This window comes from Limanda limanda, chromosome 15, assembly GCF_963576545.1.
Source record: "Limanda limanda chromosome 15, fLimLim1.1, whole genome shotgun sequence".
NCBI classification, from domain to species: Eukaryota; Metazoa; Chordata; class Actinopteri; order Pleuronectiformes; family Pleuronectidae; genus Limanda; species Limanda limanda.
In genome coordinates, this window is record NC_083650.1 from 17095895 (window position 1) to 17117069 (window position 21175).

Below are 21175 nucleotides of genomic sequence, written 5' to 3' on the forward strand. Positions count from 1 at the left end.
GCTGACACACACACAAAAAGCTTCTACTGAATTCCACCAATCAAGCTGCTCCCTCGCTGACCTTTAAATTATAGACAGCTACTCTGCCCCGGCTCCTGGTTTTCACTGCAGTCTAGACGAGCTCTGTGATTGTATTGACTGGTCTGATCCACGACCTCCTGCGGAAAACCTTAAGCTGCCTAAAAGAGGCATCACTTCAACTGTTGATCAGTCGGCTGGCCCGAGCCGTGTCCTCGATGGCTCGCAAACATCCAGGCCTCTGCTTCCACTTCTCCCTCAGCGGTGGCCTTTTTCCATTTTAATGCATGGCTGAGGTTTTTGCCACATCGCTTTGTGTCAGACCCACCAGTCCCCCGAATGTCCGTCGGTCCGTCTGCCTGGGCCTTGATGTAGTAAACCACAATAGATAATGAGGAAGCGAGGTACTGAGGGAGCGTCTAAAGATTATGTAAAGTAATTCAGCGAGTGACGAGCGAGAGGAGCAGGCCATCACTGACAGCTGATTTAGCAGGTATGTAGGTCACACAGGGGGAGGCCTCTTTTGCATTTTCTCCCTTCCATGTCTATTTTTATGTCGGCTCCTTCTCTCACTTCTTATCTTAATCAGTTATTCATTTACTCCTTTCATCTCCATGTATCTCAGTGTTCGTGCTCCTTTCTTATCTTCTGACAGACCACTGCGACTGTCCCACGCTACCTCGACAAAGTAGGCTAATAAAAAAAGACGGAAAAGAGAGATCACGAGTGAGAGACGTCGTCAGTGGAGAAGGCGCACTTTACTTGTTTTTCCTGGACCCTGTGTCCTCTCAAACGTTTGCAAGTGGTCATTTTCCCTTCATATGCTGTCACCTGTGCCCTCTCCTTTCTCTCGCCATCTCTTCCTGCCTTCTTATCATCTTCACTCTCTGTGAGCTGTCGCTTAACCCCAAAGCAGATGGTGTCCTGTTCTCTTTTCAGTCAGTCGGAGTACTTTGTGTTTTTTTTCCGTCTCGTCAAGCGTGGCCCAGGCCCGTGTAATGAGCTTGGGCCTTTTCAGACTGTTTAGAAGACCCTGACCCAGCTCTGAGCCGCCCCTCCACATCCGCCGCTGCAAGGTTACCCGGACCCCGCGGGGGAGCACAATGCCACTTAGTGTCCACAACCCCTCAGCCCTTTTTTTTAGGAAGAAGAAAGGCGGAATATTAATGAAGACTCTTGGCTTTTCAGGAGGATAGCACTAGAAAGGGGCGGTCATAGTGTTTACTGAGAAGGCTTGTTTTCGTCTCCCTAACCCGCGGGTCACAGCTCAGTGCTCGGTAATTGGCTCAGATTGTCAGACAGTGTTCCATCTCATTGCAAAGAAAACTCCGGCTATCAAAGACTGAACCCCCTTTCTCACAAAATCCTTTTTTCCCCCCATGTTTTTTAGAGTGGCGGCTCATGCAGTTAAACTATTTCCACAAGCCTGCTCTATAAAGCCAACATTAACATATGAAAATGGGCTGCTTTCCACATTTACCAGCTCATTAGTTCTTTCGGTCAGGCACTTGTTGAGGTCTACACGCTCTTGTTTTGCCTGAGCAGGAGATGTCTGTAATTATCTTTGCAGTAGGCCTATCAGGCTCAAAGCTATTAGTCCATGCAAAGTTCAATGAGGGGCTGTTTGATACTTGTTTAATATACATGGCCCAACGCGGACCAGGCTCAAGTCCCTCATAGGCCACCCAGTTAGTACTCTGCTGAAATGAATTCTGCTCCCATCTTCTGAAAGGAAATGGAGCTTGTCAGTGTTCTCCTACTGACCTTGACATTTCCCTGACTTGTTTTCTCTAGATGAAATGCTATTGAGCGAGTACTGGCTCTGTCTGCTTCATTGAAACCTTTCATAGAAACTAACAGAGCTCGGTCAGATCTTTGATCAACTCTAGCGAAATAGAAAAACTGATGCATTCAGTAAATGTGTAAATTGTGATTGATCTCATCTGGGCCTACTTACTAGTATTAGTGGGTCTGTGGACCTGTTGGGAATTCAAACAGGGTTTTCAGTGTTTTCAGCAGCTGGACAGAAACTCTGATAGGTCACGTCCATTGTTTGAGTGGGAACATCTGGAAACCTGTGTGAGCGGAGTGGGATCAAAGCTCCAGGACCTGGTCACACACAGCAGAGCAGCTCGCCACGCTACGGTTTGGGGATGAAATGAACTGCAGAAATTCTCCCAGGGAAGTTGACACTGTAGGGCCAGATACTTCCCCACCTCCACGCGTCCATCGATTTGTATTCTTCCACTTGCTGAAGAGAAAGAGGAGCCGAATAAAAGACAGTGAGATGTCCTGTGGCTGAGGGACAAAAGGAACCTCCTGTTCTGCTTAAGGCTCCTGTCTGGAACATTAAGCAGCGCTGGTTCCCATGCTGCCTTGTGGATGACCCACAGGGACTCGCTCCCCCGTGGGCTGACTGAGATAAAATGACAGGAACATTAAAAGTGTTGCAGAAGCAGAACTGCTGCCCATCGTCACAAACACTGTTCAAGAATCATGGCTAAAGAAATTGGCCGCAAATGTCTTTTTAACTATGTTTCAAATCTGAAATTGTCAACACCTTTTCTATTGAGGCTGAATATTGTGCTGCACTACACTACTGCTGACCAACAAAACGCTAACTACCCCTTGTCTAATAAATGAATGGAGGGTCGGGGGGGATGTAATTTTCTGCTTGTCTGCATACAAGGGTGACTTATGCCCAACTCTCTCTCTTCCTCTCTTCTCTCTTATGTGTGTCAATGTTAGCGCTCATTCTCTCGTCCTCTCCAAAGATAGGTTATCTGTCTGCAATGCTTTCACTGCAGACGAGATGAGAAAAGATAAGGAATGAGAAGGTTTGACAAATGTTTGAAATGTTTCTGATCTCTTGGGTGGCCTCTCTTCATTTGTAAATTAACTTGACATGAAACCTTCACTGAAATGTTTTAGCTTCAGAATTGACCAAACAGATTCAAACCCTCAAATGCAAATTTAATTTTAATGTCCGTCCAAAACATCCAGTCTCCTTTGCTGATGTTCATGCAGAAATGCTTAGAAGTTACAGTTTCATACATAAACAGCAACTTTGTGGATGTTTTAGTGTAAAACAGTTTATTCCCTCTTTCTCTTTAACCCAAGTTGTACACAAATTATCTTACCGTGCCTAATAGTAAATTACATACCAAAATAGAGGGTGGTAGACACTGTTAAGGGCCCCTCAGGGTCTTGGGTCCTGGCTTTAAGAACCACTGGTGTAAGCTGTCTAGTTTCCTGCTGAGGGAGTCAGTTCCTGCCACTGTTTTTCTCCTCTTTTCCTTATCAGCTCTCTGTGGACTCTTTCTCTCCTTCACCAGAACCTTGAGAGAAGCCTGTTTTTCTCTCTCCCCCGTCTTGTTTATGTGTTTGCCGCGGCACACTCACATCCTCCCCTAAATGATAGCCCCTCTACTGTCAGCACACAGGAGTCAAATTAGTGAGCGAGACAGACAAATGTTGCTGCACCCTCCCGAGCTTCAGACCGGCAAGGGAGGCTGGGGCGGCAATCAATTGAAATTCTGAGCTTTTGGCTTTGTTTTGATCAGTGCGATATAGTGGAGGAAGAGGATGCTACTCCAGGAAGGGGTTGTTATTACCTGAGAGAGAGGAAGAAAGGAGCAACTGGAAGCAGTCCAGTGCTTCAGTGAGCTCCTGCTGCTCTGCTGGTTCGAATGAAAAGGCAGACACGATAAAGGCTCAGTTTCAACACGATTCGTAACGTCAGGCACATTTCACAAGTCCTGCCATCAGCCTCAATATCCATAATGTAATTATGTGGAAAAGTGTTAATGCATGGCATATCATTTCATGGCTATGAATAATTTATTGTATCACTATTGAAAACATACGCCTGCCTCTTGCTCATGTGTGGTGCAATCTGTGTTTATGTGTTTCCTGACAATTTATTCCATTACAGTCTGCAACTGAATAAGGTGGTAAATCGGTTTCTTGTAATTAATTTATAATAAAGCATGAGACATTTAAAGGATAATGCCAGATTATTACAACTTGGTAAATATTCTCATGGTTTTCACCATTTCTATTGGTTATGGTAACAGGCTGATCAACAGCAGGGAAAGAAACAAGAGACGGTATAAATCGTGTTATTGAGGGGGCTTTCACGCCTACCCCTTGTCAGCCCAGACCAAAATAACAGGTGTGAAAGGTTCCGCAGACCAAAGTCTGGACCAATGGAACAAAATTAGATCTGACCTAATAAGGTGGTCTTGGTCTGGATCAAACTCAACCGTATAGTTTGGTTCATTTGCAGTGTGAAAACTTTAGTGACGTTAATTTGGCACAAATTAACTAGTGACTAATTCTGCACCTGCAGTTGGTGATGCTGGTTGTAAAACTATAATGATGAGATTGAAATCAGCTAAATGAACCAGTTCCCTCAATTTAAATGGAAAGACTAGGAACCACCAAATTGACAAGATGCAGACATCAGATTCACGCCTGTCTACACATCAATCAATGTCAAATACACGGTAGACACAGCCGAAAGTCACACAAAATTCTTAAATGTGTTCCCTATATTGCAAGATGAAATCGAAACTAACCAGATTAAATGTAGACACTGTAGAAAAGACCTGAATCTTGGTCTAAACTTACAGCTATGAAAACTCCTTTAAACTGATATTGTTTTCAGGTGATTCCAAAAGTCAGCACAGTTGTTGAGGATTATTGTTGCTTTAGACTCCATGTGTTTACACAGAGTTTGGGCTTTTCTTGCCCCACTGGACGTCCTTGGGGATGTGACCATGTTCTTAGCTCTCAGCAGTGAGCTGACTGATTATTGCTGTTGAGTATTATTGATAGAAATCAACTATCAAATCAAATACAGGTTTTGAATGTTCTTTTAAATAGTTTTGCAAGAATAAATAATGTATTTTCAACCCCTGGACAGTTCCAAGCCTCAAATACAAAGTGAAAAAAAACAAGAAATCAGGGTGAGACTGTTGTTGCCTCATCCTTCCTGCTTCGCAACAGTTTGTGAGTCCCAGCGGTGTCTCAGGGAGGAGAAATCTCCTTCCAAAATGTTGCAACAGATTCAATCAGTTTCATGTTGAAGCAGCAGTGAAATATCCAGTGTGTTCTCCATTGGTGGCTGCAGCCTACAGGCCAGCGAAGGAGACACAATGTAATGTCCAATCCATCTACTAGCGTCAAGACCTGTCTCCCACCTGACATGTGTATCCAACCTGCGATTAGCACCGGGGGTCCTGCCTTCCAATAATAGATTGAATGACTTTGACCGCAGACGTGTTGATGTAAATATTCCACGCTCGCCTAAGCAGTTGTATTTGTTTACATCACTGCCGGACTGCCTGGGGAGAGCGGTTATTTTTATGATGTGCTTTGTTTGGATGATTGTTGTTGTGAAGGGTGAAGCGGGGGGGGGCTTCTCTCTCAGCGAGTGACGAAGAGAGAGTTGTGTGAGCGCTCGGTGGCGAGGGGTGTCACGCTGCCTTACAGGCAGGAGGCGCTAATTAATTTTGCATGAATCTTTCCATTCTTGCATTTGTTTTGTTTCTTCTTCTTTTTTTTAAGTGGAGCTCTTTAGGAAGGCGCTGAATTTTCTAGGCACGGGAGACGGAATGTAAATGAGAGGCCATGAGAAGGAAGTTGCTTAAATTCTTGGACTTGTTTTGGGGATGGTACTTTTTAGGATCAAACAAAGCAGAATCATTTTGCAGAAGTTATCACTTTCACTAATAAGTTAGCCTTTATCTGCTTCTTGCACATAAGAGTCGAGTAACATGTCTATATCTGTATGTGCTCCACATTACAGATGGCCCTGAGATCAATGACACTGGCACCAGCAATGGAGGTGAGTAAAGAGCACGTTCTTGCCCCCCCTCCCACCTCCGTCTGCTGTCCTCATCCTTTCCTCCATCTCTTGCTTCATGCTCCTGCTTCTCACTGGGGGATATTCCATCAACACACCTGCCCACGTTCATGAAATATCACAGTACTTGCTAACACTTCTAATTATGTGTTGAATGCATTTAAACTTTGACGGTTTCAGCTCCAGTCGTCACAGCTGTAGTGCAGATTCTTCCTGGGGTTTTTAAAGAAGGGACTATTATTAGACGTTCAGATGTTCACAGCCAGTTCACTCCTGATGTCAGAAAGTTCTTGTTAACTGCATTATATTTATAAACCCTCTCAAGCTCTCTCTCTCTCTCTCTCTAAGGGCTGCATTCAGTTTCTCAGGCTTGGCAGGACACAGAGATTGTTTAGGCAAATTGATGCTTTTCTACACAGGATAACAGAACAGATTGCTTGATTATCGCTGCCCCACTTCATATGTTCCCCCTCTTTTCCTTCTCTATTCTTCTCTCTCTTCTCACCCTCCACTTGTCTAGAGGGGATGAAAGATCCCGTCGAGAGCTCCGAAGAACCCGATTCAATTCCAACTGACAGCAATCAGTCCAAAGGTAAGGGCACGGAGAAGGCACTCATGCCGCGCACTCATCCCGCACTCATCCCTATTTATAAGCAGATTCTTATTAGTAGTCACAGCTGCTGATTTAAAATTCATTCCAACCGGAGAATCCTCGGCGCTGTGCAGCCGACTGTTACCCAGCCTCGCCCGCTCCGTCTCAGCTCTCTCCCCCGTCTGTTTCCGTCTCCTTGTCTCTGTAGGGGCAGGTCGCAGGCACCAGCTCCTCCAGGGCCAAATGCATTTGCCAAATCCTCTCTCCCCATTTCAGGTCTGCAGCTATGACCCTGATATTTTTGGTATAAACGTGTCAGCACGTCTTTGGAGATTGAGTGTGATGAATTACCCGCAAACTGAACTATCAGACTTTTCATAAATCAAGTGTGCAATGCATATTATTCTAACATGCAGCCCACACGGACTGTGTGGGGGCAATAATCATGCCAATAAATCATGTTTGATAAGGATACCCACACTGTTGTTTCACAGGTCTCCATTGAGACTTGGAGTAATAAGGCCGCACGCAATTTGAAAGTAGACATCAGCGGAGAGTGCTGTGATTTGCTGTGTCTGAATTTGTTCCGTGTGTGGCTCTGCAGAGCTGTTAGGCAAAAGAATGAGACTCTGATTATTTCATCGTACAGATTTCAGGTAGAAAAAAATAATTAAGCAACTATTGTAGACAGATTGTCTGTGTTGAATAAATAGGATTCATGAAATGACTTGGGAACAAAGCCAGATTATGCATGAACACTGTGTGGCTCAGGGTTAAATGTAGAGATGCCACCATAACTGTGGTAGTTTGTACAATACCAAATTACATGATTCTGTATACCAAAGCAAAATGTAGCAAACAAAAGAGGCTGCTGCCCACACACACACACACATACACACACCTCCACGTAATCATCGTGCAAGCAGTAGTTTAAAATGAGTGACTTAGATACTGATTTAAAAAGTCGGTGTTATATTTTGATGTAAATTGCTCTTAATGGTAAAGGGACTATATTTATATATGATTTTTCTCATCTTAACCACTTAAACCGCTTTACAGCCTCTGCAGATCCGTCACTGGCAATTTGGGGTTCGTCATCTTGCTCAAGGACACTCCAGCATTCAGCTCATACTGCAACATGTACACGCCTTCTCATCCATGATTTCCTCCATAGGTGTTTTTTTTTTCTTTTTTTCACTATGAATCAGAAAACACAACATCGGTCCTTCTCCAGTTTTGTTTTCCTTCTGAAGTCACATCCAATCCTGCGAGTTGTGCCGTTTGCATAATGGCTTTTGGTCGTCTATAATCTTTCTCTAATGATCCTCCTGAAACGCTAAATATTTCCCACCACAACACTTACTAACGTGCCTTCCTTCTTCATCATCATCATCTTCTTCTTCTTCCCTTTAGCACATAACGTGCTGTAGAAAAACCATCACGTTTTCCGAAGTCAGGAAATAGTGATTCTCATCACATCTGTAGTTTGGATCTGTTGGAGGGAAGCCGAGTAGCACATAGTGTGCCTTTATAAATTAATTCATATATAGTATATAACTCACGATGTAGGGTTATCACAACAGACCTGAACAAAGATGGTGGGTTATTTGATCAGTTTACCTTTATCTCCTTCTTCAGCCTCAGTGCTCAGATCCTTTTCCTCCTCGTACCATGTAAAATTCCTCATAATTAATTTCACTGCCCTTGATGAAATGGAAAAAAAAATCAATGACATTTGATGTAGATATTCATAATGTTAATGATCTTCAGGGCTGAGCTTTTCTCTGCTGCCAGCATCACAGATATTTATTTATATGCGCCACCTTCAGGCCAAAATGGCAACATTGCATTTCATACACATTCCATAGTGATGGGGTGATTACTCTGAAAAGTCCTGACCAGATTTATGAAACCAACAGAGAAAAAATCCATTTTGATTAATGACCATCGTCATTCTCTGAAGCCAACATTAGGAGAACCTCTGCATTTCCCTGTTACTTCCGGCGCGGCTCTGAGAATATACATGTTGGACTGCAGCTAAATGTTGTTGCCTTGAGTAGTCCTTTGGTCCATACAATATCAGAAAATAGTTCAAAATATGTTTTATAAAAATGTCATAAAGCCAAAGGCGGTGTCATCACACTGCACTTCATGTCTCACAATCAGTCCAAACCATTCAGGTTTTCAGTTTACTATCACACATGATCGGGAAAAAGCGGCAAATCTCCAGCCTTTTCATTTCGTTGGTTGCAATGATCATTTCAGCCGAGCAGCGGTTGATCCAAATGAAAGTGCACAATCTTCATTTCACACTCATTTCATCCGCAGAACTCCGAGAAATGACACGCAGTGATATAGCAGATGTGTTATTGTGTTCTCGGCGTGATATGATTATTCTGCAGAATTTAAATTCTACACCCTGGATTTTGTTTCCCACCCAGACACTGTTGAGAAGAAGGAATGAGCAGCTGAGGACGGACAATCAACCTCATCTGACAGCCAGCAAACTGTGCGGAGGCCAACCACTCTGGTGTCAGACCGGCCCATGTCAGGGGCGGCTCTGACACTGGCCCCAGGGCAACCAGTCACTCACAAGATGCTCCCAATCCCAACTTGATTTTAGCTTTCCCCTTCTTTAAGAAACTCCTCACCCCTGAAGTGTGTATGTGCTGTATGTATATGTATGTATGTATGAGTGGAACCTTACTATAACAACTTGAACATATCAGCTAGAAAAGATGAGCCATACCTCACTGTGTGTTATAGTCATACATTATTTCCAAGGCTGGGTGTGTTGAGTGAGATAAACTGGGTAAACTTGTCTTTAGTTTCCATTTCTTAAACGTAAACCCACTGTGAGAGCATGGCGAAGCTGTCAGAGGACAACAGACACGGCTCCTACCTGTCCACACTCTACCCCTCCCGCCCCGCCCCTCTCTGTTTGTTCTTACACTGTCCCGATGACACCCAACGGTGACACCTGCCTGCCTCACGGGCTCCTGCACGTCCAGCGCCATTGTTTCGTCAAATCGTCCGATTCCCTTTGTTCCATGAGGCGACGTGCCGCTTCCCTTTGCCTTTCATCTCCCAACATCTCCCGACAACGTCTTATCTCCACCGCTGCCGTAACTGCAGCTTAACTCGTTTTTACCAGGAAACTCTTCGTCAGCGCGCCCACGCACACTTAAGAGGATGTGAGTGTCTTTTAACAAATCGATTACGCCCCCCCGCCCTCCTCCCCCTCTCTCTCGCTCTCTCTCTCTAAGCCATTTGCAGTGCATGCCAGAAAATTGCTTTGAACTTCCCCAACATAAACAGGATTTACTGTCCTCTTCGCTTTTCGCTTGTCTCCTTACCAGATTGTCTATAATTGTATCGAAGGAATTTGCCTTATCTCATATCGAGCGACAAAATCACAATCACAGACCTAAAGAGGTGGTCGAAGTATGAATTCTTGGTTGTGCATTGCTTGCTGATGATTTGTAATTTTAAGTTCGTCATGTAATGGCTAATACTTGTTGTTGCTTTTATCGTTTATTCCTTCAGTTGATTTAAAAAGGAAAATAGTTCTTGGTTTCTTTTCAATGTCGGTATAAATCATGAATTCTTTTCAGTGGTGCCATACAACAGATGAGATGGATTTAAAGTTCTAATGGAATGATGCCTTCATACTTTGATGTTTGCTTTGCTAAGCTATAACAGAAACAACTAATAAAGTTTAAGTTGGAAGCGATGTCTCAGCTTTAAATGTGTCTCGTCGTGTGTCTTGTTTTTACTCGCATCGCCGCAGCAGTTAACGTTTGATTTCATTTCAGCAGCAGGAGGCACACTTCATTTCCCCTCACTTCATACGTGTGAAATTGAACAACTGTAGCAGAGCGATCAGTCACGTGTGTCTGGGTCGACAGAAACAATTAAGTGTGTGCTGTGATCACTGGCGTGCTGCCTCTCTGGCCCTCAGGCTCCATCCTGTACGAGCAGAGAGGAGATGTCTGACAGACCCTCCACCCCCCCCTCCGAGGCCTTGCTCCCTCTGACAAACCCACTAATGGCCTCGCGAGACCTCACAAGGAGTTTGTTATCAGAGCCTCAGCAAGTCTGCAGACCAGAACCTCTATCTGCCACCTCCCTTATCAGTGAGGAAAAGTTTAGCTCTGCAATGTTTTAAATCTTAGTAGGTAAATGTTTACTTCTGTTCATTACTCATAACTAACACGAGTAGAACTGTGTTTAATCACAAACCACATTCCCGGGAATCCACTCCCAAACTGATTCCCTTTGCCCGAGAAATATAATAACAGGATACCGAGAAATAGTTTGATTTCAGGTGTAAATCAAACAGGCTGATACATACGACAACATTACATATCATCAATTCCTAGTGTAATAAGTCATGTCCTTATGTAAGACTGTTACATCCTCCCACGTGGGCATTGATTCATTATCTAAAAGTTCAACAGTATGAACTTAATTAAAACGGCAAATTTCTTATTTCCAATATATGAGTTTGCAATAGATGTTGAACCTTCCAATTATTTCTGATGGGATTCGATTGTCCGACAGGTTAGAGTGGACTACAATATTTGTTTAAAATTACTTTCTGAAAAATTGTAAATGAAAGTTTTGCTGCATTACAACAGAGACTGAGATTGAGCTGCTCTATCTGCCATGTAGACTAGTAAAATCGATCGGCTGCCTCTCATCCACAGAGTCTAATCCTCCATATGAGACACGTCAGTCAGTGAAAGTGTGTTTTTAAAACTTTATTCAGAGCTGTCTTACTTCCATTAAAGCAGATGAGAGCTGCAGATTGTACCCTCAGGGGTAGGTGGGTGTTAGTGGGCTTTTTGTCCGTAATAAAAGGGGCTTTACCTTGCCAACTTTATCCAACTCCATGTCTTCCAACATCTCTGCATGGAAATAATCAAAAAAAACTTAATGAAGATGTAAAGTGTGCGCTCTGTGAACAAGTGATAAAATGTGGCAGAGATTCAACGAGCAGTTTGACTAAATTGAAAGTGAAAGCCCACCAACGCATAAAAGCAGACTGGATTCATATCGTTATCCACTGGGTGAAATACTGACAGAGTGGGGAGATGCACCAGAGCAGCACTGAAGAAAATCCTAATCTCCATATCCCTTCTCGCATCTTTAGCAAAGTTCAGGCTCTATGCAAAGTTTATATTATGTAATTCTAATGTCTTAAACAGTAATGTTAATGAATGTCTTTGCTTAATAATCCTACCATCATGTAATACACTGAAGAGGTCAGGTTGGGAACCCCATGGGTTTATGCATATTTCTTCTTGTTGCGAGTGTTGTTTGAAGTCTGTTGTGATGGAGAAAAAGTTATAATTTAAAAATAAGACTATTTACTCGGATTCAAATCATCGACTAATGTATAAAGTAACTAGAATGATACTCAGTAGGAGAGTATAAGACCCAACAGTCCTCTCAAATGCAATCAAGCTTCCCCAAATTCATCGATGTCAGTCCTCTTCCCGACTTACATCCAGATCTCTGTGTTGTTTCTTGAGTTAAATAAAAAAGAACTCAATTTTAAAGAAAGTTTAAACAAAATGTTGATCGGCTCCGTTAGTCCAACCCACTCTAAAAGTAAATGGGTTCCCGGCCCCCCCACATACCCCCACACAACTTCCAACTTTGATTAAAACAATTAAAGCCTCTGTGTAGAATTTGAAAAGAGTAACTTCGGAACCCCCAGTGGCCCAAACAACAGCCTACACCAAGTCTGTCTCATCATTCAACAAACAAAAACTACATCAGTGTGTATTGTATGTGACAACTTTTTGCACCATTGACGACAGATCTACTTAAGTCTCACTATTCCTAAGAATCTATAGTGTCTCATGAACAGTGAGTCTAATCTACTGAGCCGGCCACAATTCATATTTCATTAACATTGGGCAATATGTCAGCTCTGATTACAGCTGTGTTGCAGGCACTTTTTCATATTTCAGAGAGGACACTTGCTTTTGGACAAATCAAGGTGTCAAATTTGCACAGGGAATCATTTCTGAGAAGGACTTTGGCTTTTGTTTGATAGAGTAGAGATGGACAACAGGTAGAGATTGGTACAACTTTCTATGGTTCCCAGCTAGAATCCAAGCAGCTGGGGAGGCGTGGTTACATGGCATGTATAAAACTACCAGGGTTTTATCATTCATATATAGGGTTGCAAAGGGGCGGAAAGTTTCCAGTAAATTTCCGGAAACCTTCCGGAAACTTTCCATGAGAAGTTAAGCTCGGGAATTTGGGGAATTTTTGGAAGAAAAAAAACTGCGCAAATTAGACGCTGAGCAATAAAAACATCATTCAAAACTCTATTTTAAAGACGTATGGAATGCAGCACACGCTGCACGTTGAATTTCAACCCTCCACTCAGCATTCTTCCATCACATGCACAGATAACTCCCAGCATCCTGCACACTACAGCACTATTGAGGCCTGCTGTAGTGTGCAGGACTAGTCAGGTTAGTTTCGATGATATTACTGGGGAAAATATATTAGCATGCTGATTGAGGATTGTTCATCTGTTCATCTAGCCTATTTCCATTAATTTATCCATCAATTGTAAAATATGAGTACAGACGATTCCAATTGTTTGGTTAACTATTTATATCTCTGACTTATATCTTGGTGTTTTTTTACAATTTTTTGTTGTCATCTTATTCTACAGAACAATGCCACGTGCGCTATCTCATGTGTAGAGACATTTCACCCCATCCAATGTAGAAGGAAAGGCTGTGTACATTTGCAAATACTTAGCAAAGACCTATGTTAAGAATGACACAACGATGCAGAAGCATATAGTCAAGTTCCCAAAGTTTCCTCAGGGCTCAAATCAGCCTATGACAAAACAAAATGTTTATATTTATGTCTGTAAATGAAAAGGTAAACACAGTTAGTATAAATTACCCACAACATTTCCAATTTAACCCCGTTAATTCCCGTATATTCCCATGGAGAGTTTCCAACTTTGAATATTCCCGGAATTTTGCAACCCTATTCATATCACAAGACAAGAGATATTATTCTAAACACGTGTCTGTTAGCAATCTGGAATGATCTCTTCACCAGTGAAACATTAAATAGAGAACATGCTGTTTAAAACTTTCTCATTTCAACAGAGTCGATGATAGTTGGTCATGAAGCCATTTTTAATAATGGCAAAAATCAACACATCAACAGGTTTCCCATGTGTCGATGTGAAAAGCCAATGGAAAACAAGGTCCCCGTCACTTTAGCAGCCGAGTTTACATTCCATTAACGTGTCGCATGCCAAGCAGATGTCAGCAGTGATTGTCCCTGGAACGGAGACGGTTTAAATTTTAATGACTTCATTTGAATGTTGCATGTCAGAGCGATGGTTTCCCTGAACTTGAGCGGTAGGTAGTGTCAGGGTAAACAGCCTCGGCGCTCGTCAGGAGTCGCTGCTGAGCTGCTCGGCATACAAAGCAAAAATAACAAACAGCCGACTCCACAAAAATCAGCCCGCCCTCCTCGTGTACGCCTAACGATGCTGGAGTTTCTGGCTTACATCAGAGTTTTCAGGCCGAAACATCACACAGACACTCCATCTGCGTGTGCAAATTGCAGAGAAACACATGACAGAGTATTTATGTTTGTGACAGTGGTGATGATCGACCTGTGTGATCGTCAGTTCCTCTCTGACAGCTCTTATCAAGCAGCTGTGGGCTGAGATGATGCGCCATGCTCCGTTTATTCCATTTTCCAGATGAAAGCCCTGTGGACGTCTTCCTATATAAACATGCGTCACCATGCTCCCTCGCTCCTTCCTTTCCCACCACTCTCCTGCTCCTAACTCCTCCCACTTCCCTCCACCAGCACCCCCCCCCCTCCCGCCACGCTACTGAGACCCAGCGCCACACAAGCTGTTAACACAGCACAAACAAATTGGAGAAAAATTATTCCAGCTCTAAACCCTTAAATCCCAGTGCTAGATAAGCTGTTTTTATCTGAAGTACAGTGTTTGCCCTTCATAAAAGTTCATCTCCCCCACAAGAGGCGAAGGCAACACTATAGGTGAACTAAGCCGAGATAAACACTCTAATTGGGATGAAAATTGACGCCATTCATTATGGATGCCTGTCTTCAAAGCAGCGAGAGCCACTGAAATGTTGAAAGGAAATTGACTTGCAGCGTTGCCAGTTTGCTTTGAAGAAGTGAGACTGCGTCGATTAATCTCCGCCGGCACAAGACGGTTATGAAGATTACATTTGTTGTCTGACTAGAAAAGCATGTTTGTCTCGTGCTGACGGCCCCCTCATGACAAGAGAACTGAGGAGAAAGAGGATTAATAAACCCACTCTATCGCTCTCTGTTGTTGCTCTAATTATCAACTTGATAATGGGCTTATTTAGGTGATACGGCAAATTCTCTCCATTATGGCAGCTATGGTACAGATAAGGCCGGATGGAGGCTGTTAAGGCTCTGACATACAGTTTACAGTTATCAAAGTTTTATACATTTTCAGCTGTTAATTGCCTGGCGGTAAATGAGGGCTGAGGAGAGCAGTTCTCTAATGGCTTTTTCCATCCATTTTCTCAGAATAACAACTTGGCAATAATTCACATGAGTGACATCCACACCTGAATTCACTGCTGGCTTCAAAACAAAACAGAAACAGCTCCTATAAAGTAAGACTTTTTGCTGGGTTTTGAAACTGATGTATTTGCAGCGGCTGTATTTTTATGGGTAGAACTTCCTCAGCACCAAGAAAAACAAGGAGCTGCTGGGACCAATATACGCTCCTGTATTTATTTTAATTAGAGACCCATCAACGTTATCTGTTGATAAACCTCAGAGAAATTGGCATCATTAGCTGCGACTGTCCTTGTTATTTATTATTACAGGTCAAAGCTTTTATGTGAGCGAACAGGCTCCCATTTGGATTTTGTCTAAATAAATAAATGTGTGTGTGTGTGTGTGTGTGTGTGTGTGTGTGTGTGTGTGTGTGTGCGTGTGCGTGTGCGTGTGCGTGTGCGTGTGCGCAATGTGCCTTTTTTGGGAGAGATAAAACGGAACAGGAGATTTAACTGATAACATCTCTTTATGTAACACTAATAAACTAAGTGCGGTTGGGGAAGGAATGGAAATGTGTTGTTCCCCTTGTTAATGCATTTACTTTAGAAGTCATTAAAGTTTCTCCATGTTTTTTATTTTCCTCCAACAAGAGAAAATACCCGGAAAGCCTAATGAGAGAAAGTGAAGAGCAACGTGTGGAGAACTCTCGGTAATCAAATTGGACGTTAACGAATGCATTAGTCTTATTTAGCTGGGACTTTGGGAGCGTTATGGTTATTTTGGCTGATGTTCTCTAAATCATTACAGCAAAATGAAATGTCACCTGGGTTTTTTGGTTCCCAGGTTTTTCTGGGGATGAGTCAGCGATGCATTTAGAGATCAAGGACTTACAAGAGGAGCTGTGGGGAGTGCAAGGTTTCTCCTGAAGCCCTGCTGCTTTTCACTCCATCCATCTGATGTGAATGCACTTAACTTCAAACACTGAACAATGGCAGAGCTGTGGGGAAGCTGGAGTCAATTGTTTAAAAAATATGTTTTTTCCCTCCACCAGGTTTTTAAAAAATCAGTAGGAGACTCTTTTTAAATGAATGACAGGTTTAAAGATGAAATGCAGAATATGTTTTTGGAAAAAGCATTTAACTTTAATTTGAGTTTAACGGTGCAACAGCTGAACCTTTCTAAACACACATCAATGTACAAGTGCTCAACTAAATCATTATGAATCACTCAATCTGACCCACTGGTGTTTGCAGTGGCTCTGTGGTTCCTCCTCACACTGGTGATGCTTTGTTGAGACCTGCCAGTAGTTTAGATAAGTTCCCACTCGAAGTAAGAGGTTATTTAACAAGCTTATTAATGACTTATCCAAGAGAAGAACTCACGTTTAATGCTTTATTTTGCACATCTCTCGTGAGGTTCAGTGAACAGTTCAGTTTACTTTAAGTGACAGCTTTGATAAATGAAACTGATCAAAACACAAGGCACAAGCTAACCACATTAATACCTGAGTGTGAGCGAAGCTTTCGACATCACTCATCTCTGCCTCCTGTGAGATCTCATGTCATGTCACGTCTGTCAAATGGCAGCAGTAACACCACTCTTTGCCTTCAGCTACTCGTAGTAGTGACAGAATATCTAACTATCATGTTATTTACCCTTTAAGGCCTCGTTGAGAAATATCTCTGTTTGCTGTGCTTTCCGATCTTAACGCCTTCTCTTTAGGGAGAGTTTGACCTTCCTTTCTTAGGGATCAACATAGATATACTGCAAGGCTTTTATCCAAATGTATAAAAGTAATGTATTGTAGTTAAAATCACTGTAACAGTTCCATTTTGTTATGTAGAGGCCTTTAGCAAATCTGTGCTGGCTTTAGGGCTCTAGAATCAGGCAACTACAGGGCTCCAGACCTGAATCCATAGTTGGACTGGCCACCAGGAGGGCCACTCGCTCTGTGGGCCTCTTGAGCATCATTTGGATTATGCAACTCTTCTTATTCTGGGCTGATGTCATATGAATGGATATGGATTGGGGTTACACTGATGCGCTTGCAGTAGAAGTTGTGAAAGTTTATCTCTCTAAGTTATATTGACTGAGCAAAGTGGACAAATATCCACACAAAAAAAGAAAGTCCAGGAGTTCGTCCCTGACTGTATCATTGTCAAACTTCATGATTTATCCTGCTATATTTTCTCCCCAATCCTGGCTCTCTGTGTGTGTTTGTGTGTTTGTGTGTCTGTGTTTGTTTGTGTGTGTGTGTGTGTGTGTGTGTGTGTGTGTGTGTGGGTGGGTGTGTGCGTGTGTGTGTGTGCGAGTGCGTGTATGTGTGTATGTGTGTGTGCGTGCGCTGCCACAAATCTTGAGGGATAAACAGTAACAACATATGTTTACACGTGTGAGTCTAGTCAAGTCTGATTGTCATCCATGGTCATCTGAGAGTTGCAGCACATACACTAATTTCAGGTTTGGTTTTTGGCAAGTCAAAAAATAGTCAATAAGTGCCCGAAGCATCGTTGGATTTTAATGCCTCCAATTTTGGCAACATATATTCCACTTAGTGTTTTTCAACTGTTACAAGTCAGTTGATCATATATTTGCCAAAGCTCCAGGAACCTTCAGGGAAGTGCTCACATCATCCTAAGCTCCGTGAGTATTTTAATCAAATTAGTGTTTGCCAAAGGAATCATTGTGTTTTACTTATGAACAGCGTGAGGTAGACCCCCTGATGAGGTATCTATGCTGAACTAGTTTTTCCAAAAGAGTGAAGCAGCATCACCAGACTGTCTGTGTGGTACAAGTGTTAATATGAGTTTTGTGACTGGGGAAGCAAACTCACAGCACTAATCAAGAAAGTCTGAAGAAGTATTCAAATGAATCCTGGCACCAACCTCTACCTGTGAGATGAACACAATTTGGAGGAAGCCGCTGCCAAACAAAGTTCCCACGAACCCGAAGCAGCAGACGTGCAGAATTCAACGCAGATATCGAGTCATAACAATCTGCAGATTTCTGATGTTGATGTTGTGAATTGACAGTGTGAAGAATTACATTTACTTGATTCTTTTATTTGAGATCTTCACGAGAAGAGAGAGTCTGATTGCTTTTGCATTTCAGCATCTTGCCTGTCAGAGCCAACAGAGCCTTTGGGGTCCTCCAGTGCTTTGGAGAGCCGTTGCCGTAGCAACAGGCTGTACTAAGTGAAGCCGTGTTTGCATTCACAATCAGGTGAAAGGAATTTATCCATTGAGCAGAGTGGAGGGAATGGATTCTCCTGACTAGTGTCCACTTCACCGTTCTCCAATTTAGCTGAGCATTTGCCACAAAAACATCTGAGGTCAAGTTATGATTAGTGGATTTATTAATAAGATATTTCACAGCATCACATGTGACGGTGAACAGCAACAACAAATCAGATTTCCCAGGTGAGCTGTGGTTCTGTTAAGTCTCTGCTCCTGATCCCGGTATTGATAGCTGCTGGCTGGTTGTCTTTATACCTACAGTACTTTGCAAGGCAGAGCAGGGACATGAGACCATCGGATGGTTGAGGTCACACGCTCCTTTCAGAATCCTCTCCCGAAAGACCATGGTCATCTATTACACATGGGCCAAACCATTCATTTCTGTGTCAGGAAAGCTGTCCGCTAACAATGAGCAAACAGCAATCAACCATACGCTGGAGTGCACATGGTGTGACCCCTAGGTGCCGGCTGTATGTGTATTTATTGATTCCCAGATAAGGCTGCAGAGCGCCGCTCCTTCTCGCCGGGATTCATTATTTTCTGTGCCGAACTCCCGCTGGTTATGTTAATGTGTCACGAATTTCCATAACAAAATAGGCATCAAGGTAGGCAGGGAAATCACTTCAACACAGCATGAAATTTGAATGTGCCATTTCACAACCAATCATTCAGCGATGAAGTGTGGATGGGTGCAAACAGACAGGCTGTCTCTGCAAGCCACCGCAGGACAAGTGGAGTTAAGGACAACATGTGTGGAGATTTGCTCGACTGTCCCCTGCTTCGTCCTCCCCTTCACTCTCATTAAGCTGAATAATTCAATATATTCCTCACGAGCCATTAAAACTGAGACTTTCCACTTGTGTTTACTATGACAGTAATTGAAAAACAGTTGAGAATTCCTAATATCTATGTTGAATTGCGTTGCTGATACATGGCTGCATGAACTCCATTAGAAGACATGATTCATTTAGCATCATTACCAAATTGCCTGAGCCTCCTCGAGAGGTGTTAACAACTCAAAACCAGCAGATAGAAATGATTAAAATGACACCAGAAACACTTTTGGGTCCTTCCTGTCACAGAACGCCACAGCTTCTCAGCGAGATGCGAGTCACAAAACACAACAGTCAGGGACATTTTCGCATTCACTTTTAATTGGCTCATTTATTCCTGCGTGCGAGTGTGAGAGGAGAAAAAGGAGCTTTGTTGAGCTTAAACTTAACTAACAAAGTTTTCGAGGATGTCTGAGGCAGGTTTTGTGGATTGGAACAGACACTGACATAAATGGAGAGAGGCTGGAGCGTCTGCAGACAGTCCACACCACACGTCTCCCTCGTCTCCGGGCTAAACACCTCTTGCCACAGCCGTCAGCCCCAGCAATTGATTAAGTCAGTCTTGCTGACAGGAAGACACAAGGTCACAATTATGATGAATGCTCTGTTGATACTTTTGATATCACGGAGGCTTAGGAGAAGGACTGTAATTTACTTTTGTGGAGCTGGTAATAATTAGACTGGTCAGTCAGCGTGGGATAATACTGATGGCTCGGAGTACATTTCGAAATTCATTCCTGTGAGATTCACTTGGACGAACCTCGGTCGCGATGCCCGAACATCGCAGCAACTTTTTCCTCCGGCTGTTGCGACAGGAATTTAAAAAAATTCAATTTCTGAGGCCGAGTCACTTTATTCATCGCACCATTCCGCTGTGCATCTATCAGCTCAGCGATCTATTAATGTAGCCTGTCAGATCTGAGCTTAGGTCCTTCTCACCTTCAGCGTCTCAGCACTTCAATATCTCCCTCCTCTCCAGCTCTTCACGGCTCAATACTCTCTGCTCTAATATATATGACCAATCCTTTCAAAAGCCAATTCAGAATCTAACCACCACATTCCGGACTTCTATCAGGGCCTGATAATGTGAGGTTTGACCATCTGTCAGTGCTGTGACTGTTGGCCATAAACTTCACATTCTGTCCTTTTATTCATCTGCTTTTCTTTTCTTGGAGGGGAGATGCAGCCAACGCCTGAGAGCCACAGAGAGAAATCAATTACGGCTTTTGCCTCTGCCTAAAACAACCCGTGTCAAAGACTGTCCTCAAAAGGGAGGACAAAAGGGGGCCGGTGGTCCCTCAAAACTCCCAAACCTCTGGAGACGGGGCGGAGAGCATCCTGTCACGAGCTCTGACACGCAGCCGTCACTGCCACCAGCACAAAATAGGCCCCTGTCACACCTCAAAATGGGATCCAGCAACTTCATGTGCAATCTGGCCCCCATCAGTGATTGATGACCACAAAGTGAAATATGAGGGAAGACAGCAGAGAAATGGCTGTGGCAGAAAAGTGAAGCCATTTTGAGTCGTAACCTTTACAAAGCTCATACACTTCAGGATCCATAATGGTACGATGGCCGATCGAAACTTTCTGTGATTGAAACAAGTGACTGAGATAATAAAGTAATGTGTTAGAGGTGTAAGGAAGAATAAAAACACTAGAAAGAGAGAAATCTATACGCTTCGATGCATTCTGTGTGAATGAGCCTTCCTCACGTGACTAATCATATGTTTAATGATTCAAGCTACAGTGCATGTGCAGTGACAATGATTGTCTGTCAACACTGAAGCTGTTACTCTTTCTGATAGCACATCATTCTTATGCATTTCAGTGATAATGACATATAGTCAGACTTCTCAGGAAAAGTTTGACGCTTTATTTTGTCAGTAGGAAAGTGCTTTTTCACAGAACACAGAAAGTCTCACGAGTGACTTACTTGTCAGCTCTGTGTTTCTTAAAACCTCATGTCTCCGAAAGTCCCTGAGTTGCAGGTGTGAGCCCTTTGAAGCTTCATGAAGCCATTAGAGAGAGAGAGAGAGGAGGTTACTTTAAATCACTA

At 43.0% G+C, this 21175-nt stretch overlaps 1 protein-coding gene across 3 annotated transcripts in view; it reads left to right on the top strand.

Moving 5' to 3' along the window:
- The window catches only part of macrod2 (mono-ADP ribosylhydrolase 2), a 423714-nt gene extending 413487 nt beyond the window's left edge, over nucleotides 1–10227 (top strand). For all 3 annotated transcript variants that reach the window (XM_061086919.1, XM_061086920.1, XM_061086921.1), the window contains 3 exons: nucleotides 5831–5869; nucleotides 6408–6479; nucleotides 8921–10227. In XM_061086919.1, the coding sequence (XP_060942902.1) occupies nucleotides 5831–5869; nucleotides 6408–6479; nucleotides 8921–8943 (134 nt within the window). In that variant the 3' untranslated portion in view covers nucleotides 8944–10227. The remainder of the gene's footprint in view (nucleotides 1–5830; nucleotides 5870–6407; nucleotides 6480–8920) is intronic.
- Nucleotides 10228–21175: the final 10948 nt, after the last annotated feature.